At 40.3% G+C, this 26,871-nt stretch overlaps 1 protein-coding gene across 2 annotated transcripts in view; it reads right to left on the bottom strand.

Annotated features, from left to right (window-relative positions):
• TRAPPC10 (trafficking protein particle complex subunit 10) overlaps positions 1-26,871 on the bottom strand; it is a 2,525,275-nt gene that overhangs the window by 765,706 nt on the left and 1,732,698 nt on the right. For both annotated transcript variants that reach the window (XM_044072500.1, XM_044072501.1), the window contains exon 13: positions 25,814-25,926. In XM_044072500.1, the coding sequence (XP_043928435.1) occupies positions 25,814-25,926 (113 nt within the window). The remainder of the gene's footprint in view (positions 1-25,813; positions 25,927-26,871) is intronic.

Below are 26,871 nucleotides of genomic sequence, written 5' to 3'. Positions count from 1 at the left end.
GGTACAGCTGGATGTGCTAAAAAAGCACAGCCATATTAGCCTCCAATAGGGTCATTACAGTGGGAGCATCCACTAAAACCAGGTGATCTGAAGGCTGATCAAATTCTGATCTACAGCACAGATGTCTAGGCCAGGCTGGACAACAGAAGCATTACTTTTCGATTTCTTTGAGCTTCTTCAGATGTAGAGGAATGTCTGACAGAGAAGATTCAGAAGTCATCCTGCCACATGCAACCTCCTTGAGACGCTGATTCTGAAGAAAAAAATGGAGAAGTTAAGGAACTTCTACGGTTTTGGCATAAAAGATTGGAAAACTGAACACTCTTTAGGATTATGAGTAGAACCTAATCAGAAATAGCCATCCACATTCACATTTTCCTCCTTGGATAACATGAAAAATAACAAAATTCTGTCAAAAAGTGAAGTAAAGAGGAACATTTCCCGAATGTGCACATTTATTTGTCCAGTGGAATGGAAGCTGGCACAGGCTGTACATCTAACAGACCAAAAGACAAACAAAGACTCACCGCTAAAAGACTAGTAAAGTTCTGAGGTTTTCTTCACTTGGACATCCCTTAAGTAGTTCTTCAAATTCTTGTGCTTGGGGTATATGTTAAGACATATGGTGCAAGACGAAGATGCCCAAGCTTTGGTATGTTGACCAAATATATGGATTCGTAGTAGGTACTTCCCACAAGTGGTGAATACTGCAACACTGATTAATGAAATATATTATCTGCCATATTTTTTATAGTCCAACTGGTTGGAAACTGATCTATGGAGACCAATGAATGCTGAGAAAGAGGGCCTAGAATCAGTAAGCTCTGGTTCAGATGTGAATGAAGAGATGCTGTCTGTACAGTGTGTGACTGGGGGCATCATTTTTAAGGAAGCAGGAGCCTGGCCACGGGTCAGAGACAAAGAAGCAGGAAGAAAACCTCAACATTCTCTAAAACCTTCAGCAGGATCGTAGGTTTTTAATTGAAAGCTTTGAAACACAAAATAACTATTTCTGACAATGCACTGCAAAAGACTCGTATATAAATGCAGGGTAATCAAGTAAAAATGAGGAACTGGCACTTTTCTACTTGCTTATTAAAAAGAGAGGAATTAAGGAATGAGTAGTGCAAATGATTCAAGAACTGTTAGAGAAGATATACATTTCTTTAGAAGGGACAGCTGAAGAGCAGGGATAACATGAAAACAATTTAAAAATATGGTAGAAAAGAGACAAACAAATATGAGAAATAAGAAATATGAATTAATTAGAGGGAATATCAAACACTGCAGATGAAGGGGAATCTTACAATAAAAGAGGAGGAGGAACTGTTGACTACTAAAGGGAAACAGGAACATCTAGATAATGTGGATGAGTTTAGAAATGTTGCTGTTAAGAAAGTGTTTTCTAAACATCCACAGAGCACAAAAATTATTACCATAATTACTTAAGCAACAGAAAACAGAAGCTTAATGAGTCTATGACAAGAAAAAGATATTGGAGATATTTTGGAAATTTTATGAAAATATGTACAAAGCAGAGGCATACGGAAACCAAGAAAAACACAAACATAATTATTTATGGAAGACTTAAATATGCCAATGTTAGAGGAAGATAAGGCTGAAGAACTACTAGTTAAGATGGGAGGGATGCGATAAAAATGGTGATGTATACATCAACCAACAAGGAGGGCTCCAAAACAAATGCTATTCCTATAGAAATCTGGAATTTAGGAGGGAATGAACTGATAAAGATCTAGGTTCTGTTTAACCATATTTTAAAAGGAGGGACAGTACCAGAATACTGAAAGAAAACTGTGCTGGAGGACAAAGACCCTTTAAACCCATCTTCATATAGACCAATTCAATTTTGAACCATGATTACCAAGTGGGTACATCTATACTGAGAGAATGGCTAAGGTGTTGCCAAAAACTGATAGATACGTATTATTTTAGTTTTGTGGAGAGGAAGCAAACATTTGACAACACTAACAGAACAATGATAATCCAGAGGGAAGCATAGTGTGAGAATATCTCTTTATTCTTGGTGGGTCTTGATTAAGATAAAGTCTTCAATAGTGTTAGCTGAAATTTTATGAGTAGGGTAATGGCAGCATTTGCATTTCCTGATAGAATAATGGGATTAATTAGGAAGATAAATGAAAGGTCAAAGGTAAGAATTAAGTGGGAGGGTTCATTTCTGACAAGCTGTGTTTGGACTTACCTTTACCTACAGATGGTAAAGACTCATCAGACCCAGCTTCATATACACCCATTTCAATTTTAAACCATGATTATAAAGTGCTTATGGCTATACTAGCTACAAGAATGGCAAAGGTATTGCCAAAATTGATAAGATATGGATCAATGAGACTTTGTGGAGGGGAGGCAAACATTTGATAACATTAATAAAATGATGATAATCCAGACAGAAACAGAAAGTAAGAAAATGCTACTTCTGTCAGTGGGTCTTGATGCAGAGAAAGCATTCAATAGAGCAAGCTGCGATATTTTGAGTTAGGCAATGGAAGCATTTGTATTCTCTGAAACAATAATAAACTAAAACAATGAGTAAAAAGGTCACGCAGAAAAAACAATCAGTAAAAACCAAAAGAAAAATCTAGCAAGGCTAGACTTTCCACTGTGTGATTGCTTAAACCTCTTGCATTAGAGGAACACCCTACCTCTCTCTATCACACAACTGGATTCTTTAAAATCTTTAAATTCACATTAAAACATAATTTTCCTTAATAAATCAATATGCCTCTGCTTATAAAACTGTAGACTACCTTAAGCTATGTCCATCACATCAAAATAGTACATCTCCTATCAATGTCAATAAAATCTTTTCCTGTGAATATGATCTTAATTATATGTTTTACTCATTCTCATTATCTACCATAAAGGGCCATGTGTTGACATGCACCATAATTTGTGCAACTAAAATATGCTCAATATCAACCCTAAATAAGTTATGCAAATCTTTGCACACTGTATCCTTAATCGTTAGAAAATCAGCTAGGTTACAAAACTGTGAAGAAACTTTATTTCTTGATGAATTTGTATTGAAACTTTATATGCTTCTGTATACATAACATTGTCTTGTATACTTTATGGATGTGTATACCATATTAATCTTTGGAAAATCTTATAGGCCACAGAACTGTAAAAAAATGGTGTGCTGAAACTTTGAATGTAGCTGTAATAATTATACCTTGTATACTTTTAGATGTGTAATTGGATCTTTTCTTCCTGGGCCTCCACTGAAAATGAGTTCTGGACCCAGTGGACTTTCCCGGTCAACAAATGTCAATAAATAAATAAATAACATGCGATACATGCAAATGACCCTTTAAGGACATCAAGTGTTTGGGATATTTGCATATATCCCATGTTGCCTCTAATACAAGAGGTTTAAGGAATCACACAGTGGAAAGTCTGAAACAATAATAAGGTTACAAGAATTAAAGTGGGATGATTCCTCTTTGATAACTTGTGTTTGAAAAGAGGAACCAGCCAGGCGTATACTTTTTCCCCAATGCTATTTGATATAGAATTGGCAACGGAAATAAAGGAATCTGAAATGCAAAGATATAATTGGTATGGTAATAAAGAAAAGTTGGCTTTACTTGCAGATGCTATTATTTTGTACCTGATAAATTTAGAAAAGGATATCTCACTGTTGTGGAACATTTTGAGACAGTTTCATGTCTTTTTGGGATACAAAATCAATGAAGATAAAATGAAGGCCATGGCCACAAATTATGTACCCACACATGAATTGATTCAGCAATACCCTTATTTACAGGGACATAATAAGACGAAGTGTTTAAAAGCATGGATTAAAGACTTCTTTTATGGCAGCTAAGCATATGTGGGAAGAGACTAAACAAAACAGAATACAAAAGCCAAGAAACCTGAAGCTGTTGTTTATGGGTATGGATAGTAAGAAACAAGCAGTGAAAATGTTTTAGTCACTTTAGTTTTTTTATATGGGTCAGCCATATTTTTATCAATGAGAGAAAGTGTGGATAATAATAAGAGTTGAAGGAATTTTTCTGGGAGGAGAGTAGGGCAAGAGTTAAGTGAGATAAACTGATCCTTCCAATGGAGCAAGGAAGTGCAGGATTACCTGATTTGAAGGAATATTTTAGAGCTACACACTTAAGGCTCACATACATAACAGAAGCAGAAAGCTATAATTCAAAGTGGAAAGGAATGATGATGAAGCAGGGGGTGGGGAGTTTAAGAAAAAGTGTGGGATTTTGAATGCAGATCCTTAATGAGGATAACCACGCAGAATATTATATTCATAAAGCAGCAGAAAGTATTCCAAGAACTAAACCAACATAAGAACGGACAAATGAAATTTTGTCAATGGGCCTGAATGCAAGAAGGGGTACAGAAAGCAGGTAAGAGGGGCTGGAATTTACTACAGAAAACTGGCAAAGGAACCAGGGCATGGGAAGCAAACTACAGAGGGAAAGGTAACAGAGAGGGATGTGGCCAAGCAGACATTTGTACTGCAGGTTAGAGCCTGCCTTCCTTACCAGGGACTGCTAGAGTACAGGTAAGGAGAAAGGGACTGGGAAATCTTATGCAAAAGACCTGCTCTGGTAATGTTTTAGTTAAATCTAGAATAGAAGCTGGTGTTACAAACTAGATAATTAGTAAGGCATATACAATTCTGCATAATAACTATAAGAATCAATCAGAGGAGGTTAGAAAAGGCTGGGAAGAGAGACTGTTGTTCTTTTGTAATTGTTTTGCCAAAGTCCAGAAGGTTAATAATGATCTTTGCTTGGAAGTGTTTGCATACGTATTTTTATACTCCAAGCAGACTTCATAGAATTTTAACACAGGTAGACAGCAAATGTAGGAGAGAGAAAAAGAACTGGATAAGGGATGTTTAAGAAAAGGGAAGGAGCAAATTACATAGAAATAAATGGAAATTTTAGAAACAATACATACAGAATAATGCCCAGGAGGAGGAGTGAGGTTTAAGCGGAGGCAGGAATTCAGCAATTTATGTAATGTTTGACTGATGATGGTTACAATGAAAGAAAATATATGTGATGAGCAATGTATGTAAATGGAAAAAATATTGATTGTGGTTTGTTTTATTTTCTGTTAATACATTTTTGCTTATGTATTATGTGATAATTTAATAAAGGTGTTAAAAAAAAGAATCAGGAAAAAAATTAGAAGTACACACTTTCTATGCTTTTAGACATCTGGTTAGCACACATTCCCACACTAATTCTACTGGCCACTTTTCTCCGATATTTTTTTTTCTCTAAGCTAACTTTCATGCTGATTAGATACTCCATCTATTTCTGGTTGCCCCACAGAAATATTGAGGGCAGACTGGTGGTCCAGGCAGGCTCCTGCTCTCACAAGCTAGCCCCTATTTTGATTACAGGGTATAGTAAATGTTGGCCACAGCTTCCATTGTTTGAGCTCCCTTACAGAGAAAAGCTCTTATTATCTCACAATACACTTAAAAAAGACCTGACTCTTACTCTACTGCATTATCCTCTACATAAAAGGGCACTGGATTATGCTTCTTGTAGAAATTGTTATTCCCATTTTTAATGGGCTCTAAGGCTCAGACACTCAGTACATGACTTCAACCCCTTGGGGTGAAATGACAAGATTGGGATTTTTACTGTAAATTAATACTTGGAGAGAAGAGGACGTTATTTGTTTCTCAGGAACTTTCACATGAAATACAGTTCACAGGTACTTCCAGCAAATGTTCTGTTATAATCAGGTTCAGACACACACTGCTCCTGCTGTCCAGTTAACCTTCAGTCTAGTGATAGTTATTAGCCAGACTGTCTGGTGGCCTTACTGACACTGGCCTTTTCTTATAACATGGTTCCCTTGTTCTTATACTACTTAACTTGCTGAAAACATCTGAACTTGGAACATAGCTGAATAGGAATTATGCCTTGGTCTAAAGGATATAGTTTCTTTAGGTCTTTATGTTGGAATGTCCTTTGTGCTTTACTGCTGAATGGTCACCAAGGTACACAAGGACCATACTGACAAATGTGATACGGCAGAAGACTGATAACTCTTGCACTAGCCACAGTTGCAAGTGCACTTAGATACCGGCCATACAATGCTTATTCATTAGTCATCTAGAGTAATACACTCTTTCCACACTGCAATGAGCACCCTCAGAACCCACTTCTCCCTCAAAGAAACTAACATCTTGATCATATCTGCTGTGATTTTATCCAAGTCTGCCTCTTTCCCTGATATCTTATAACCTCAATCCACTTCATATTTCTTAGGGTGGGTGACCCTTCTTCCTGTTTCATCACAGACTGTGTATGTGGCATTACAGTGTGTGTGTGTGTGTGTGTGTGTGTGTGTGTGTGTTTGTGTGTGTAATTTTTTTATTCTGAAGATTTTTGAAGTGTTCCATCTGACCCTGATGCTCTCTAGAATAATGAATGAATTGTGGAATGGCATCTGCCAACTATCTTCTGCATCTTCCTGTCACTCTCTTCCAATCTGACAGTGTTTATCTGCACCATCTATTAAAGCCACTTTCCAAATGCCTGAAGGGTTTCTAATGCCTTATTCTTTGCCACTGCAAACTGTTCTCTTAGCCTTTGTTAGCCAAGTAGTATTTCTCCTTAATCTCTATAATCTGACCCATCTTTTCTGTCCTTCTCTTTTCTTCATTCTTCCTTTGCTTTGATAACTTCCTGGACTTCTGCACTCCACCAGTAGCTCTCCTAATGTATGTGTCCCATCATCTTCACCCATGCTGTTTTGAGATATTGCCATTCTTTTTCTGTTCCTGTGTTTCCTCTTCTTTCTGAGATGCCACAGCCATGAGTATTTCCTTGAATACCAGTACTTTTGCTCCAGTCATCACATTCTGGAAATCATAAAAACACTAGGATAAATGCACGGAGATAGAGTCCTTAAAAGCATATATATGTTTATCACAACTGTGGTCTACATCCAAAAAAAAAAAAAGAAATGTCGGGAGAGGTGACAAGCCTGAAATGAAATGATATAATATCTGGGAAATATTTCTATAGAAAACTATGTAAATAACTAACACCGATTCCTTGAAAATACACAAAAATTGGTCATAAATACAGTTGATTTACGGAGCTTTTTTCTATACACAACTACGTAGATGAATAAACAACACAGTTCTACCAGCAGCTTGAGAAAAGTGAAAGGTATTACCCAAAAACAGTTCATATGAAAGTCCAACCTCTACTGCTAACAGAAAAGAACAGAGGAAAAGGCTAATTCTAATGCATACCTTTTAGTTCTGCCTACAAATTTAGCTACAGTGTAGAGGTTCAAATACCAGCACTGAACAGCAAGTTTGTACAAAAGCTGAGGATGAAACCAACAAATGTGTGTCTGAAAATGACAAAGTTATTTCCTAGGTCGAGCTTAATGGCTCAGCTGAGGAAAACAAGCAAATACTGCTGCTAACACTAAGGAAATCAAACTCAAGAATCAAAGTTAGTGCCAAGGAGGACAGATTGCTCTAGGAAACACCATACAGACATCAATGTTGAACAAATGAGAAAGAAAACTTGGATTAGCTGAGATTAGTGCTGAAGGGCACGTAGTGCTGAAAACATCTATGGGTACTAGAAAACAGGCCAGTGTCAAAATAACTGAGACCAAAGAAGTTTAAGGTTGAGAAAACAATCAAAGTCAGGATGAAACTCAACTAGAATTCAAAATGGAATCAACCCTGCCAGAAGTTGACATCTGAATTGGAACTGTGGTCGATGACAACAAGAATTCTCTCATTATTGAGTAAGACTTCAACCTTCCATCAAGCTGATACCTGACCATGAGTCAGGGTCAACAAAGATATAAGGCAGGCAGGAAAAGTACAGTTGCATAAGTCCTACTTACCTGTAACCTCAGGGGCATATGGGTTTTGTGGCTGCACATAAACCCACACTGGCAGCTTTCCAGAGCTCAGAATCCCCTCCTCTGACTCTCTCTGACAGGTGATTGATCAAGTCCCTCTCATCGGGGGAAGCCACAGAAAGTCAGTTATTCAAGCTTTTAATGCCAAGTAGGAACAATCAACAAGGACCAGAAGCAAGAAAGTACAGTTGTGTACACTTACCATAAATGTAGATGTTCGAGTGCATTCACTGTTGCAGTCATCACATTTGGGTTATCCCTGCCAGGGTAGCCCTCAGTCGGCCCGAATAGCAGAGGCTTAGTATTTCTGCATTGGTTGCTGTCGCTTCAAGACTGACGTCAGGTCGTGAGTAGTATAAAGTAAGGCAGCCGACGCCATTACATCAGTTTTTCTTGCCCTGTCCAGAGCCCCAAGTGGGAGCCAGGATATGGTGGGAGAACCCCACCAGCAGAAAGTAAATACCAAGAAGTTCCTTGTAATGAGACAGAGAGAGAGAGAGAGAGAGAAGGGGGATGGAGGGAGGGAAACCAGGACTGCAACAGTGAATACACTTGAACATCTACATTTATGGTAAGTGTACACAACTGTACTATGTTCTTCGTGTTTCAATGTTGCAGTCATCACATTTGGGTTGATGCACAAAGCTGAGGAAAAGGGTGGAGGCAGTCAAGAAGAGTGGGGGCTGGCTAGGATGCCCAGCAAGACTGCAGTGGTACAGCTTGCCCTGGATTTGGAGAAGATAGGTAGGTGGTAATGCTTGGTGAAGGCATGAACTGATGTCCATGTTGCAGCCTCCAGGATGTCCCTGATGGGGACTCCTCTGAGGAAAGCTGTAGAGGTGGAGGTTGCCCAGGTAGAGTGAGTCCTGACCTCCTTAGGGGGAGGATTCCCATGTTGCTTGTAGCAGAAATGGATGTAGTGTACTATCCATTTGGAAATTGTTTGTTTGGATATGGCTTTGCCCTCTGCTCCTGCAGCAAAGCTGACTAACAACTGATCAGTCTTTCTGAATGATTTAGTCCTGTCTAGATAGAATCTGAGCTGTCTGTGCACATCTAGAGAGTGCAGTATTCTTTCCCCCTTGTTTTGTGGGTTAGGGAAAAAGGTGGGCAAATGAATGGATTGATTAGGCACACTGGACACCACTTTTGGCATGAAGGATGGGTTAGTTCTGAGGGAGACCCTGTCAACATGGAAAATGATGAAGGGCTCTACAGCCATTAGTGCTTGTAGCTTGGATACTCTTCTTGCTGAAGTGATGACCAGAAGCAATGCTGTCTTCCATGAGAGAAACTTTAACTCTGCTGAAGCTGCTGGTTCAAAGGGGGGCAGGGCGAGTATCTCAAACACAAAGTTTAGTTCCCAAGCTGGGGTAGGTGCTCTCCTGGGTGGCCTCAAGTTGCTAGCACCTCTTAGGAACTGTTTGATGACAGAGTGTGAGAAAATATGCTGCTCAGTGCTGACATGAGCAGATATAGCAGAGGCATGATCTTTAATAGAGGGAAAGGATAGACCACTGTGTAGTAGGTCAGCTAGGTAATCCAGGATGAGAGGTAGGGAGGGCTGTGTCGTATCAGCTCGTTTAGCCTAGATCCAGGTGCAGAACCTTTTCCATTTGTTAGCATAAGACTTTCTAGTGCTAAGGTGTCTGGCCTCACAACATCTAGAACCTGTTTACTGAGATTGGCAGCTTTTACAGTGGTCAGGGAATAAGCCAAGCTGCCAAATTGAGGGTCTGCAATTGGGGATGCATGAATTCTCCTTCCCTCTGGGTCAGGAGTATTAGGATCAAAGGGAGATGCCATGGTGGCAGAGGGGACAGGCTGCACAGCAGTGGGTACCAGAATTGTCCTTGGTTTTTCCTCCCTTACTTTGAACAGTACCCTGGTAATGAGAGGTAGTGGGGGAAATGCATAGACAGAGAGGTTGACCCACTGGAAGGATAGAGCATCCACTTTCCAGGCCCTGCAGTGAGGCTCCCTGGTGCAGAACTTGCTGAGCTTGTGATTGAGCGGGAAGCAAAGAGGATGACCTTCGGGGTGCATTACTTCTGAGTTACAAGGGTGAAGGTTCTTTGGTTTAGCTGCCACTTGAGTGGGTCCAGAAGATTTCTGCTTAAGTTGTCTGCCAGAGAGTTTAGAGAGCCTGGCAGGAATTGTGCTAACATGTGTAGTTGCATGGCTGAGGCTGTGTGCCAAATGGTCATGGAGAGCCTGCATAGAGGGTAGGAGTGAGTCCATCCCTGCTTGTTGATATACCACATCACTTGGTGTTGTCTGTTTTGATCAGTAGAGCCCCTGGGGAGAGAAGGGGATCTGAAAGTTGTCAATGCGTGCTGGACAGCTAACATCTCTTTTTGGTTGATGTGCAGATGTATTTGATGCGGGCTCCATTGGCCCTGTATGCACCTGCCATTCAGGTGTGCACTCCAGGCATAGTTTGATGCATCTGTGGTGAGGGTCTGGGCGGTGTGGGGTGGTGAGAAGGGTAGTCCCTTGTTGTGGTGGCATGCTTCTGCCCACCAAAGGAAATCTTTCCTTAGACAAGGTATCATTGGTATAAGAGTTTCCAGGTCTTGACAGTGTCGACACTAAAGGCTTTTTATGTACCACTGAAGTTTCCTCATATGCAGTCTGGCATATGGAATGTGTAGAATGCAAGAAGCCATAAACCCCAGAGCTTGCAGGATTTTCCTTGCGGATAACTGGGGTCTCGTGGCTAGCTGAGAGAAATAGACTGTCAGGTAAGTTTGCTTTTCTGGTGTAAGGAATGCCATCTGGGATGCTGTGCCCAGGCTTGCTCCCAGGAATATAATTTTTTGGGTGGGTACTAGTTTGGATTTCTTTTCATTGATAGTGTACCCTGGGGAGGTCTGTAGGTCCTTTACAAGGTCAGGTGCTTGAGCAGCTTTTCCTGACTGTCTGCCTGAATTAGGCAGTTGTCTAACTATGGGTAAATTTGAATATTTCTTTGCTGCAAAAAGCAATGGCGGGGGCCAGGCATATTGTGAAAACTGTGGGAGCAGTAGATAAGGCAAAGGGAAGCGCAGAGAACTGAAAGTGTGGAGATCCTGCCCTAAAATGTAGATATTTTTTGCATGCTTCCCTGACTGGGATGTGTAGACAGGCCTCTTTTAGGTCTAGGGTGGCTAGCCAAGCATCCTTGGAGATTATAGGTAGTAGTTGCTGGAGGATGAGCATTTTTAATTTTGGTATCATCAGGAAGGTGTTTAGAATGGATAAATTGAAGCTGGGGTGCCGGGTGCTCTCATCTCTGGGTACCAGAAAAAGCCTGGAGTAGAAACCTTGACCTATCTGTTCTGCAGGAACGGGCTGTTTTGTCCTCATGGAGAGCAGGGAAAGGACTTGCTTTTTGGCCTCTGCCCAATGATTTGGAGGTAGATCTGGGAACCCTTTTGGGGTTGGTACAGTGTGGAAAGAATTTGTATCCCTGCGACACTATGTTGAGGAACCAGTGGTCGTTGGTAATATGTGGGCCAGGTGCTTGCGTGGAAGGAGAGTTTTCCTCCCAGGGGCAGGTGTAGGTGGGCAGAGGGAGGGGGTGGAAGTGGAGAGTTATTTTGAGTTCTTATCATGAGAGGGTGGCTTTGCACTCCCTGGTTTAGACGTGGAAGTACTCCATTGCTTTGATCTCTGCATTCCATGTGGCTGTTGTCTGGGGGGGGGTCTACTTCCCCGGGGTCTGGGCTAAACTGACCCCGAGGGGGCAGGAAAGGACCAGTGCTTGGAGGGGCAATGCCTAGTGAACCTGGGTGGCTGGTCCTGCAGGGAATCCTTAACTGTCTGCATAGATTTAGCTTTTTTCCATCTTTTTAAGACCTCCTCTGCCTTGGTGCCAAATAAGTTGTCTTTGTGCAAGAGTGCATCCAATAGTTTAGAATTGATATGGTCTGGCAAGGGCTGTTTTTTAAGCCAAGCATGCCTTCTAAGGACAGAACCGGTGACAGCTGCCTTGCAAGATGCTTCTAGGGCATCAAAACCACAGTGTAAGGTGTGCTTAGTTACGTGACTTGCAGAGTGCATAAAGTCTTGCAGCTCTTTATTTCCTGCACAAGCATGAAAAGTTGATATTTTTTGTTTGAGGAGTTCCATGGTATGCTGCTGAAATTTTAGCATATGGAACTGATAATTTAGTGCTCCAATAGCAAGAGTAGCAGAGGTGTATACTTTTTTTTACCCCATCTGTCTAATGCTCTGGAATCCCTATCTGAGGGGGTGGGATTCTTAGCAGAAGTTGCTTTAATTCCTTTTGGCCCTTGGGAGATAACCACAGGGTCAGCAGGAGGATTTCTGAAAAGAAATTTGTGAGAGTCAGGGACTCCATAATACCTGTCAGATTTCCTGGGAGCAAGAGGAAGGGTGTCAGGTGTCAAATAGATTCCATGAAAACAGCATCCACAACATCCAGGACAGGAGGAATGGCCAAGGGTCTTTCCTGTGGAAGATCTAAAAATTCCCTGAGTCTCTTTTTGAGCTGAGGGTAGTCCTGACATTCCCATTGGAAATACTCCCTTAAAGTATGAAGGGTTTCCCCAAAGGAAAATTCTTCGGGTGGAGAGGCTGAAGGAATGGATTCCTCTGCATCAGAATCTTCATAAGCAGAAAGGGGTTGCATGTCTTCATATTCAGAGGCATCAGAGTCATCGGACTCCTGTTCAGATAAGACTACTTGGGACAAATCTCTTTTTCTTTTGGCAGGGGTAGCTTGGCTTCCCCTGATCAACATTACAAGGGCTTCGTCATTTTAAGCATTTGAGACTGAGGCAAGGAAGTAGGTGCCTGAGATGGAGACGTCGGTTTCTTGGGTGTGGTTCATACCCTGGGCCTTAGAAATTCTGTAGTTTTTGAAAGAACAGTAGACATGAAAGTCGTCGGTTTCTGTAGAGAATCGGTAGTGCAAAGTACGTCCTGGGAAGCTGGTGCCTGCTCAGCGGCTCCGGACCCATCCATGGTAGAGACAACTGCAGGATCCTTAGTCGATGAAGAGTTTTGCGGCATACTGGACTCTGAAAGGGCCTCAGTAGTGGCCTGCGAATCCACAGAAGCGGGCATCAGGGGCTGCAAAAGCACCTCACTGAGGACCCAAGAACTGACGACTAGCTTAACGGAAAAGTCGTCTGAAGGTTTGGACCTGTGCAGTCTGTCTCTGTCTTTAACCTTACATTTTTTCGGAAGATCTGCTGTCTGATGGCTTACCGAAGCCATATCGGAAATCGAGGACTGAGAGCAAAAATATCTACCTACAATAAGGGCTCGATGACTTATAGTTCTGGACATCAGGGGACGTCGTGGTCTTGGCCTAAACAAGTGACGCAGTAAGAATGAAAGTCTTGGTGTGGTATTTGCTTTCCACAGGCGAGACATTTGTTAACTTTTTCTGACATCGGCTAGAGCAAGAAAAAAGGATCCCCAACGGGGTACTTAGCTTTAGAAGACTTCAACACGGAAATGAAAACTCAGGTAGCGGCCGAATGGCAATTGTGCGAACTGCTTCTGTTTCGGGCTCCTCTGCAAGAAAGACTAATGTAATAGCATCGGCTGCCTTACTTTATACTACTGATGACCTGACATCAGTCCCGAAGCAACAGCAACTGACGCAGAAATACCTAAGCCTCTGGTATTCGAACCGACTGAGGGCTACCCTGGCAGGGATAACCCAAATGTGATGACTGCAACAGTGAAACACGAAGAACATCTGCCTGAAACCAACCAACATGCAGCCATAAAACAACAACACAAATAACCAAAGCCAACTAACAACACAACAAGGCTAGATACCATTGAAATATATACAAAATAAGGGGTGGCGGTGCTGCCAATGAGGAAATGAAATTCTAACATCTACTGTTACAGGTAATTAGGACTTGCACAACTGTATTATGTTCATCATTCACACTGTCTCAGCAGCATATATGTAGATTCTCAAAGCCTGCCCTACCTGGGAGGAAGAAGGATATGGATTCAAGAACCCCCAAGAATGGTCCTCACAATGCCTGCTATGGAATTTGAGAAGGAATCCAATTTGTAGTGCTTTGTAAAGGTATGAACAGAGGACCAGGCTGCTTACTCTTGAATCCTTCTACAGCCCACTCCTTTCCAATGTACCACTGAAGAGGATAAGGTTCTGGTGAAATGTGCCATAACCTTGCCTGGAAAATAGTTACCATGGTGGGAATAACAAAAAAAATAGCAGAGGATACCCTACAAGCGGCCGCTTCCTTAGGGACAGGCTGACTGCTCATAGCCCCAGAATAACAAATACTCAGCTGTTAAACTTTTCTGAAGGGCTTAGTTCTGTCAAGGTAGTACCAGAGCTGCCTGCCTGTGCATATCCAAGGTATGCAGAATTTTTTCTTCCTTGTTTTTAGGTAATGGAAAGAAAACTGAAAGACTGATAGCCTGATAAAGGGCAAATTGAACTTTTGGTATAAAAGAAGCATTACTGCATAAAACAACCCTGTCCTTGTTGAAAATCAGACAAGGTTGGTCTACCATGAGAGCTTGCAGCTCAGAGACTCACCTTGCAGATGTCAGATCAATAAACAAAACAATTTTTCAAGTGAAGAATCTAAAAACAGCATGAAAGGCAGATTCAAAGGGAGATAAGGTCAAATTTTCAAGTACAAAGTTGAGAGCCCAAAAACGAGGAATTAATTTTTGAGGGGATCTCGAGTGCTACACTTTACATAAACTGCTTGACCACAAAAAGAAACAAAAGAGAAGGTTTCCTGGACAGACAAGCTGTGATGGCTGCAAGATACATCAAGATAGATGCATATGATAAGCCATGGTTGAGTAGCCCACACAAAATATTTTAAAACCAGTGGGGTAAACACCACACCAGTCCTCTGATACAGGTTAGGCATCACCTAGAAAACATCTTCCACTTGTAAACCTAAGATTTTCTAGTTGCTAATTTTCTTGCCTCCTTCTATATCTGATGCACACCTAATGGAAAAAGTGCCTAAAAGGTATCAAGAGTTATTCAGGCTGTTAGTAGCAATTGCTCTAAGTTGTGGTACACCAATCATCTATGACACTATGTGAGCACATCTGGAGTGTGAAGAAGCTTATAGTAATTGGCCAATTCCATTAAAAGGGAGAAACAACTTTGCTTTCAAAATTCTTTCTGAATCTTTAAAAGTAGATTGGGAATCATTGGAAAAGGTGGAAATGCATAAAAGAACTTTCTCAACCACGGGAATGTTAAAGCATCAGTCTTCCAAACAGCTGCAAGGATGTCTTGAACAGACTTTTTTTCAGTTACCTATTTGGAAAGGAGGTTAACTAATCTACTTGTGGTGTTCCCCACAACTGGATCAAGTCCTGGAAGATCTCTACATGGAACTTCCACTCATGAGAATCTCTCCAGGATCTGCTTAGTCCATCTTTCGCAGTTCATAGGTTTATACCAGGCTAACAACCACCTGGGTCCTTATAAGTCTAGCCATACAACTCAACCTAGTTTTGTTCCAGAGTACCTTGGGCATCTATAAGTTGGGTATGACAGTAAGGAGGTAGCTAAGGTTTAGGCGGGGAGGAGGGGGATATGTTAGTTGGGGATTATTTTACTTACTGTCAACTTATGTCCAGAGACATGGGGCCAGACCAGGGATGAATCTGCAATTTATCATCCAATAATCATGGTTTTGTTTGAACAGGGTCAGGGATGAACTTTGCTTTACATGGATGGGGAGCCAAGCCTATTCCACACTGTGGGAAACCTTTGAGACATATATCTGTCTCTCCAGCATATTATATTTATTTTGCAAGCAAAATTCAAGTGTTTCAGGTGCTGTTTGTTTTGGGGATGTGCAACAGCTCCATCAGACATGGATCTCAGGATGGCTTCTATGCCAGGCATAGATTGCTTCTCAGTAACTTATAGGAGACCGAGTACAGTGAAAGGGCCGTAAGATGATCTGTGTAGGACAGGGCATTCATACCCCAGATTCTCCTGGTGAGGATCCTTTGTCAGCATTCTAACTATTGCAAGTTTCTGGTTAGGTACATGCCAAAGGGGGCACTGTATTCAATGATGAGCCACACAAAGGCTGAGCATAGTGGTACTATAGCTTTCTTGGACCTGGATGCCATACCTTGCTTATAAGTTAGGCGACAAAGATTGATTTTCTTACTATTTTGGCTACATATTGCTTGAAAGGCAGATTACCATCTACATTTGTTCTCAGATCCCCAACTACTGGGTCAACCCTTATGAGCATTTTATCGATGGAGTAATTAACTTGGGTAGACAACTGGACAATTTTCCTAATGGTACTATAATGCATTTCCTAGCACTAAGTTTTAATCCATGGCTTTGGCATCAGTCGTTTGTCTATTAGACCCTCTTTCAGGATGTCAGTGTCATGGGAAGAATCTATGACAGCTCCTAATTTACAGTCATCTGTGAACTTGGTGGGCCAGAGGCCCTTCAAATTAGTCTTGACTTCTAATGAGTACATGCCAAACAGCAGCAGGCCCAGCCCATAGCCTTGAGGAACTCCACTGGTGACTGGTTTCTTCATGGAGGTGGTCTCGCCTTCTTGGGTTCTATCCATCAACCAGCCGGCAATCCAGCAAGTTAAGTAGGAATTTTATACCTAGTTTGGAGAATATTTCAACACTATTTAAGTGGGGTATTGTATCAAATACCTTGGCAAGACAAGGTAGGTGGTATGCACTGTTTTTTACTCATCCACCACCCTGATGACTCTCTCAAAGAAGTCTACCAGGTTAAGTAGGCAAGACCTTTCCTTAAAGCTGAATTGGGATGGGTTCAGTGTCTACACATTGTCAATGTTTATGTTGATAATTTCCATTATAATTTATTCTGTGGCTTTGCATATTACACTTGTCAGACTGACGGGTTTTTAGTTCCTGGGGTTGGTTGATGGTCCACCCTTTTGAAGAGAAATGATCATTATGGTCCTCCATTCACTTGGTATGCAACCTGCTTGCGACTGTAGTGTCAAGTAGTACTGAAAGGTCATGTTTTAGACTATTTAGGCAACAAATGAGGATACTGTCAGGGCCCAATGAAGTAATGTTTTTGGCCTTACCAAGCACCGCGAGGACCTACTCCCTGCTGACAGTTGGGAGGGATATGCTAGAAGGGATTTCCCAGAGGGTAGCTAAGGGAGTGAAGCCAGAGCTAAATTCATCAGCCAGAAGATTTGCTATGTTGTCCTGGTCAGTGAAGGTGATGCCATTTACCTCCAGTTCGGTACATTGCTTAGTGTCACCTTTAAGGTTCTTGACATAGCTGAAGAAAGCCTTGAGATTGTCCTTAGCTGGAGATGCTATCCTGACCTCATAATTGGCCTTTTGGATTTAATGAGACCTCTTAGCTTCTTGTTTGTGTTTTAACATAATGTATAATGCTTAAACAGTCGCAAAATGCTGTAACAATCAAAGAGGGTATGACCTTGTACCCCCATGTTTGTTTAGGTATCACATGACTGTGGTGTTGTCTGAGACTAATAAAAGACCGCCAGGAGATGATAAGTGATGAAGAACTTTTAAGGTCTGAATCACTGCTAACATTTCTTTAATGTTTACATGCTTTGCAGTGTCCTGAGGACTCTGCATCCCCGCAACGCAAAATCTGAAGAGTTCATCTGGACAGACTGGACTGAGGACTGAAGACAGAAAGGGAGTCCTGAATTCAGCCACAGTCGACCCCTTCATCACTGCAATTCCTGTTTCACAAATCCCAGTACCGGTACCTGTAATTCCAAGGGATGAAGGGGCTAGGTCCAACAATTCTTCAATTACCACTGAATTTTTCTCTTTTGTACTATGGATTGTGATACCTTTAGGATCACTGATGTCATGAGGCCAGGAATTTTGAGAAACTCTCTGGTTGAGGCTATGTCTGGAAGAGAGAAATCCAAGAAAATGCCCTGACAAGTTTGAACTTTGTTTCTGGCAGGAAGGCTATCCTTTTTACTGTGTCTATCAAACACCCCAGAAAAACAATTCACTGGAAGGGGGTGTGTGCAAGGACCTTAGATTGTTCAATTTGAAGCCCAGGTGTGAAAGGAGGGCTGCAACCTTGTCTAAGGACTTCAAGCACCTAATAACATAATCTGCTCAAATCAGCAAGCTGTCTAAATATGGAAAAATGTGGATGTCTAGGGTTCTGCAAATAAGCAACTACTGGGGCTAGACATTTTATAAACACATAAGCTGCAGTAGATAGACCAACCGGTAATGCAGAAAACTGATAATGTAGGCCAGATGCAGCAAATCTTAAAAATTTCCTAAAACTGGGAGCAATAGGAATATGACGATAGGCGTCATTGAGATCTAGAGTCACTTGAAAACAGTGGCTTGGAAGCAATGCTAGGACCAATTGTGAGGTAAGCATTTTGAATACTGGAACTTTTACAAAGATGTTTAGAAAGGAGAAACCTAGGACTGGTCTCCAGAAGTACTCCTTTTTTGGTACCAAACAGATTCTGCAGTAAAATTCTTTGCCTTTGTGTATTCACCCAATGGTTCTATGACTCCTGCTTCTATCACGTGATGGAGCACATAAGAAAACAGCTCTGTCTTGGCTGGTGGGTATGGGGGAAGATTTTTTAGCCACTACCAATTGTAGCCTCTTTGAATTATTAACAGAACCAAACTGTCTGAGACTACTTGCAGCCAGACTGCCAAGTCGAGAGTGAGCCTGGAGGAAGGAGAAAGGGAAGGGGGGGGTAGGGGTGCTCTTTGACTTGGCAGAATCATTCCTTTCAAACACTTGACTCTTCTTCAGAAAGGAATCCATCTTGTTTGGGTTTGGAGACTTCCCCTCCTACCATTTCTGTTTAGAATCCCAACTTTTGTTTGGCTGGGATTTTTTTTTGTTCTGCTCCTTGAAGGAAGACGTATTGTTTGGGGAAAACTTAGGTACATGAAACATCCTAGATACCCCATGCATTAATTTGCCTCTATCATCCCACTGTTTCAGAGTCTGTGTAACAGAGGGCCCAAATACCAATTCAGAACATAAAGATGCATTCATAATTTCAGCTTTTAAATCATCAGAGAAGTTCTAACCTATGTAACCAAGCATACAGTTTTAATACAACAGAGGAAGCACCATTTTTGAGACTGTATATTTGAATATTCAAGTACAACTCTCAAAGTATACTTGCAAAACTGAGTCAGATTAGAAACAATTTCATTTAAATAAGGCTTTTACTCTGCAGTTAAGGCTGCAGCAAAATCATCCAAATGTATGCCCACTATAAAATAAATTTACACTGATAATTTAATATTCTAAAGATTAGAAAACTAGAAAGAGACTTCCTTTTGCCAGAAAATCTGCTGGATTAGATAAAGACAATGACTTTTTGTCTGAGCAGCCAGCTGGGGAGACAGCAGCTTAGTCAGCAGTCAAATGAGAAAGAGAGATTATCATTATCCAAGGAGACCCTATATTTTCTCTGAGCCTTTTTAGGGACTGACTGATGGAATAGATATTGGTGTCCTGCAGGGAGCTTGATGAACATTTTCCAAGACTGGTAAGGAGGGGGGATAGTACTAGAATTGAGCCATTTATCCTCTATAAGGCTATATACCCTGCCCGGCTCCGGAGTACTTTCCGACAACTCCCAAGCAAAAACATGAGTACATCTAACAATCATCGGAGGAAAAGTGCTCAGGTTCTCCTTCTGAAAAATCAGAGTTACTGGACTCATTGTCACCTAGGAAACTATTGTCCTCATCAGATTCCTCGTCATTATCTAACACAACAGAAAGGTTTCTAGCCAAACTATCACTAGAGACATGTATGGGAACACAGCCCCCAAAATTAGCTGTTTACATAACACTCAGTCAAGGAATCCATATCAACCTTTTAAACACCTATAATCTTATTATCAGCTATATGATGAAGCTTGTGTTTCTTTTTCTTATGAACTTCACTAATACATAAAATATCTGCGGGAAAGAGTATAGTATTACATCTGGTAAGAAGTCTCTTACCATAGATTACTCTTGCACCTAAAGGGTTTGGCTCTCCCATACCTGCACCAGGTACTGGAAGAGTCCTATGTGCCTAAACCCCCATTCCAAGGCAATGCTAAAGGGAGATGAGGCAAATCATAAGTGGTCTGAGGTCTCAGCAATGGCCCTGACAGAATCACTAGCTGTAGGCTGAGGCATATTTTTGTTTTGTTATTTCTTTTTAGGCCAAACTGGATTTGACTGGGGGGTACAGAGTTAGGATCGATCAATTCATGGAAGAAAACACCAGCCAGAACAATAAACTAACAGCAGAGGATAATGTATTATAACAAGCACTTAAAGTTTCTAGTAATAAGTATGTTCCCACACAACTAAACTCTGCCAAACTGTCCTTTATTTTGCAACTGACAGAAGTTGAAGAATTTCCAGTATACAAAGTCTAAACACCAATGTAACCAATAAGCTAAACCACTGTGAAAAATAGCTCAATATATTTCAATCACATTAAAGTGCCATAAAATAATGTTGAATAGCAAGTAAACTTATATTTTCTTGTCAGAGAGGCTTACATTTTCACAGTACATTCAAATAATTCTATTCATGGTGTGACACAGAGAGATGCTGCCAACACAGCTATCTGGAATTTTGTAAATCATTATATGTCATTTGTGAATATCAACATGATCTATATAAGACACTTGCATTACAAATGTATTAGAACTGTATGTCATCTGTATATCAAAACTTGTGTGTGCAGGTGTGTGTGTTAAAAAGGTATTTTATAAAGTGCTTGTGTTTAAAATGTAACCACAGTGTGCCCTACTGGAATAGAACAGAAATGTAACTGTTTAAATGTATACATTTTACCAGTGGAAACTGGACTACAGTAGGTTAACTTCAGAAAAATAGCTGAAATTAAATTACTTTATAGGCTAGACCAGAGACACTGTCTGTGCTGAGAAGCTTTCTGTATTGTCTTCAAAGTGAACTAATTACTACCTCTGAAGGTATGAAGGAATGCAATTGTTTTGACTTCTGATCTGCCAAAGATCTGAGGTCTATGTATTTTCACAGGTAGATGCTAAATACTACCAGATTCCAGCAGTGAGGGGTTTACCTGGGACAGAGTCACATGACAAGAAAGGATGTCATTCTGCAAGCTATCCCAGCAGTTAATATTCGAGATATTAATTTGAGAACTCTCAGAGAGAGAGAGAGTGCAGTCTGCATTCTATCTTGGACCAGACAACAACTAGAAGATCCATTTACCACATCTGCTTTACTCTGATGAAGTAAGTTACCAGGGAATATTATAATTCTCTTAAATATAGTCAGGAGTATAGAAAAGCTTAGTTTACATATTTTTCTTTATTTATTTGAGACTGTCCTGCAATGTTGTCTTAAACATTTCCTGTGATTTTGAACTTTGATGTCACTGTGAATTTATACCGAGTATTTTCTTGTTCTTTTAGTATTATTAAATATACTTAAACCTGTCATTCTGGCTGATCTGTCTAGAGATATTTAAGTTTTGAGGGTATTTGCATATTTACTCAGTGACACTGTGTGGGCTACTCCTAATAGCCTTGCTCTTGGTCAAACTACCACCTGTATTAAGATTAAGATTACATAGCAAGACTGGGCACCCTTTAAGGGCCTTAAAGTAGCTGATAAGGAGTTGGCTGGTGGCAGTGATAACTACCTTACAGTCTGGGAAAAAGGGAACATAGCTAGTAAACCTATGCCAGCCTTTCTCAGGTGTGTGTGCGTGTGTGTGTCAGCTACTTGGGGCAGAGACACAAAGCACTAGTTGGACAGACAGGGTGCTGGAGGTCTTGGCTTGTCCACTCAGCTGAGATCTCAACTCTATGGCTGTGCCAGTGGAGAGTTTTACTGAGGATCTGGAGAGAGAGAGAGAAACCAGCCCCAGACTGACTGTGGTCTCTGTGTGCTCTTAAGGGAACTTGCACTTGATGCAGAGACCCACATCTGGAAATACTGTGTGTGTACTTGTCGGTCTCCCACTACACATCATCCACTGTTGCCAGTTGTGAAGATTGAGGCTCCTTGATTACTGATCCACTGGTGGGTCGTCACAAATGGTAAAAATCATAATCGACAAAAAGCAGAGCCATACATTTAGTACAAATGCTGAAAAAACTTCAGCAATATTTTCCTGTCAATGGTAAAGACAGGTATAACGAATTTGCACTTCTGACTACACAAGACAGCCCCTAGTGTCTAACAGCACACATACACACTGCACTTCTGACAGAAAGACTGGAAGTTTTCACAGAAACATTAAAAACAAGAATTTGTTAAAGACACAAACCACACACTGCTACAAAAAGAAATTCCAAAAGGAATTATTGTAAACACTGACAAGAATAAAATATTAAAATAAATGTTTAAAAAAACATAAAAATAGAAAGAAAATAAAAAATCTAATACTAAAATAAGAGGAAGGTAGTACGCAAATGGAACTAACATTCCTGAGCAGTAAGCCATACAAATCTGCACTGGATCTTGTGAAGAGTCACAGGACTTGCTTCTTTGGATGGCAGAAAAAGACTGAACACTTTTCCTGTGACAGCTGAAGGCTTCCCTCTCATGATATGCCCTACCAATCAGCTGTCACAGGAAAAGAGAGGGAGGGGAGTCTGAGCCTGTGAAAAGTGACCAGTACTGGGTAACCTTGGCAGATAACCCAAAATGCCACTGAGGCAGCAGGAATGATGAACATCTGACACAGACTGGAAACGGGCTACCAAAGTACAGGCTGAAACATCTGAAGCAATAATCTTGGTGAAGAAAGTTAAGATGTCTTTCCTTGACAACTTGAGTGAGTTGCACCACCATAAGAAGATTTAGTAACATCTCCTTTAGGGGTAAGATGTTGCCACACTCCATTATGAAATATTGACAATACACTTTAAACATGAGGTCGCGCACCAAAGTGCCCTGTGCCCTGAGATGCTGTAAACTTAATGAAGTAAATAATGTCTTGTCCTTTCCCTTAAGACAAAAATATCTCATAATGCAATAGGCCTATGATCATGCGCTGGAAAAATGGTTTAGTAATGGGTCACCTGGAACCTTTCACCAATTCAGTCATGTCTAGAATCCAAAACCAGCTTCCAGTTGTATTCAGGTAGCTGAAGAAATTCTGGGATCAACAGGCAGCCAATGAGGTACTGAGACAATGAAAACATATGAATTCACCTTTGAAATGCATACGCAAATACATGAACAGTGCACTTTGTGAATGTTCTCAGAATACTTGCTAGGAGAAAAGGAAGAGCTGCAAAATAGAAATACTGACAATACACCAAGTATGAGGAATTTCCTGTCACATGACAGGATGGAAATATACATATGGACATTTTTCATGTCCACTTTAAATCACCTATTCTTTCTGAGGAATTTTTGGCAAAACCAGTGGGGATGTAAATTGCTCTGTATTTTAGTACCTTTACAAACTTCATTTGGAGCAGTCAGATTTATGACTGGCTAAAAGAAGACCTGATTTTCGGGGGGAAATACATCCTGGTCCAATTTGAGAAAATGAGCTTAGTTCTACTGTCTTTTTCTGTAAAAATATCCAAATCTGATTCTAGGCCAATGCAAGACAAAATTAACTGAAATAGTAAAAAAAAAAAGTCAGTACTTGCCAAATGACTACAACAAATGTTTAACTGATGCAGGAACCAGAAAATACTTGGCCTAATGAAGTGTCTACAGTGTGATAAACTAAGAGGAGTGTTCAGGAACCTGGCAGATACCTTGAATCCTCAATTATTTTGTGGAACACAGAGGTTCCATAAAGTGTGTGAAATTTGTTTTGCCTGATCTTTTTGTATTCTGATATTTCCTAAATAAAGGCTTCTTTGAAGAAATTAAGTTTCTGGAACCTGTCCAGGGTGTAACAACTGGTATTAACAAATAAAAGTAATGAGACAAGAGACAAGACAACATGCTGTTAGCTGTACCAACTTTTACTTTCAGCTCTTTTTTTTTTCCTTGGACCTTATGTTTACCATCCCCCAGTGCCCCATGACCATGCCAGGTATACCAGCCATCCTCCTAGCTCCTAGACTTACTCTGGTATTGCTGGGGCCAGTTATAGATCATAATGCAATCCTGGACACTCTGCTAGTCTGTACTTGTGTTTGTGTTTTTTTTTGTTTTGTTTTATTGTTTTATGCCCCACTCACTCCCTTTCATTACCCTCATGCTTGTTGATTGGAAACAAAGGCAATGCCTCTCTTATGACCATGCCTTTCCTTAGACAATATATCAACAACAGCCCTCTTACCCAGGATGAGCATGCCCATCCCTTCCCTGCCACTCCATCTGTTGCCTGTGCCACTAAATAAACCCAGGTTATCTGGGCCATAGTTAGGGCTTTATTCCTCTATGCCACCAGAGGGATTCACTTCATAATCTCAAAAGTGAAATCTTGAATTTCAGTTTTTTGAGACCATGAAATTGAATCCACACAACACCGAAAGCCCAAAACCACAAAATTTACAACACCGAACACACAGCACACACCAGACCACATATATAGCACAACACCCACAACACAAAATAAATAAACAAACAAAACAACACATCCACAAACATACATCACAAATAAGCAGGGGGTCAAGCCCCACTGCACCCCCCCATGTGGGGGGGGAGGCTGCAAACCCCCCCACACTCCCCTAATATATATACTAACTCCGAGATCACACAAACAGCAAACAAAAGCAAACATACATACACATTCTACAGTCACACACACACGCACACATACCAGCACACTCACATACACTCAAACTCCCACCCAAAACCCTTACAAAACACTCACTTACCTGACATTACACCTAAATCCATACACAGCACACCATCCACATACAACCCTGGACATTACGTAGCATAAAGCCATAACCATGAATTCGAGATATTCGAATTTGCGATTATGCACTTTCGCTATTTCAAAACTTTTACTTTATAGTCTTCATATACTGAAATTTGACATTTCAGTATTTCCAGATTATAAAGTGTTTCCCACCAGAGACATCGACTTTTACTTTTGTACTGCACAGAAACAAAGGTAACATAATGCATAAAAAGTACTCAAAGGTTAAAGGTACCAATACTGTTAATGATATACACACATATATTACATCAGTTTTCAGAATGAAATGACTTTCCATCTTCTGAGGTTGTTATACTGTTCATAAAATATCACCATTATGTAACTGGGAGGCAATCTGTTTTCAGTGTTTCAACCTTACAAAAAACAAAAGAGCACAAAATACAGGTACTTTTGAAAGATCCTGTAGAAATTATTTTACAGATGCAGTAATTACCTTAAACAGACCACAGGGAAAACAAAAGGTGAGTAAACCCAAATGTTATTAGTATTTATCATTACAGTGCTTCTCCAAAAAAGAAGATCCAGTTTTGCTGTTTTTTCACAATTTCAGCCAATAGATAATAATTAATGAATAACCCCCATGAAGACTCTAGAGAAGGAGAAACTGTAAAATAAAAGACTGCTCGTGAAAACAAGTAATGCAGAATAATATTTAATCTAACTTTATATCATCTGATTACTGCAAAGAAAAAGAGAGAGAGAGAGTATTGATTTAAGCGTTTCAGACAACAGACAATTAACCTGATATCTGACATATCCATTTCTTGAAGACAGCAGTGGTGATTGTTAACACTGTCTATGCTAAAAAAAAATCTGAATTGTTACTAAAATGTTTTAGCTCATGAAACAGGACTAATTTTCCTTAGTCAAATCATTTTAAGAATATTTTGCTAACTAAAAACAAACATACTCTGTTTTTGGAAGACAATAATGATGACAGCAAATTAAAAAAGTGTTAATATGAATGTTTCTCGCTCTTACCTTGGCTGTCAGTTTGTTTGTTAGCATAATTAAGGATTTCTTGACAGAAATATTTCCGTTCGTCCTCTGTTAAGTGAATATCACTAGCCAAAAGGCTACTTGTTTGGAGGTAACTGAGAGTTTGTCAAGGAAAATACAGCTGGACACCAGGCAAGAGCTAACAAAATCCAATTTGAGCACATAATATAAAAGACAGTTAAATTCACCAGCATTAATTTCACTAAAAATGTCAAAAGAGGGCTATGACATTTAACAGGTACAACACAGATGATTATAATCAAGATTCTGATAATGACCTGCTTATTATGTGTTCGAGATATGGATACCAAGCAACTGAATCTTGGTGCCCAAAATGAGAACGCACAAATAAAAGGTTATGATTGGTGACGTAAGTAAAATTCTTTGCAGTGCATGGAACTCTACTTTATGTACTACCAGTAAGAGAGAGAAAAAAAAAAAGAAAAAAGTGTATGATCACAAAGTGTTTTACCAACTTTGAAAGCCAGTAAAGCACTTGGTGTTATCAAACAAGCAGCAGCACATCTCCCAGATTTCTGCTTAATTGTGAACAAATCAAAAATAATGGGGGAACAAAGGATGAAAATCAGAGGTTTTTTTTTTTTTTTAAATATTGTTCCTACTCACTTAAAAAGTTAATATAAAACAGATTTTGTGCCAATGTGCATCTTCTAAAGCAATAAGTATCAAACACTAATGTCCGGAATTACTGAGTTACTGTAACCTCAATGATTTACCAGAAAATGAAAATTTATGAGAGAAAGAGCTAAAATAGGAGAGAAACTCAGAGACAGTAGAAAGAATGGACAGCAGGGCAGACATGAAGCCATTTTGCATTCTATGTCTGTTCTTTGCCGGCTGGCAATGTTTGCTGTTAGCCCCTAGCATGATACCCAATCATAACAGTACCTGGGGAGGTGCTTAACAATTGTTCCAACTGGGTCTTGTGCTAGGGAAGTGGTTAACAAAGTTATCTTTTTCCTGATATCAGAGCAAAACCTCGGTGCTCTATGCATTACATGTAAGCTAAAAGCACACCA

Source organism: Protopterus annectens, chromosome 5.part0 (genome assembly GCF_019279795.1).
Source record: "Protopterus annectens isolate FY-2018-M chromosome 5.part0, PAN1.0, whole genome shotgun sequence".
In the NCBI taxonomy this organism is placed as follows: Eukaryota; Metazoa; Chordata; order Ceratodontiformes; family Protopteridae; genus Protopterus; species Protopterus annectens.
Note: the sequence above shows the minus strand (reverse complement) of the source record. Positions and strands in the feature narration are given on the sequence as shown.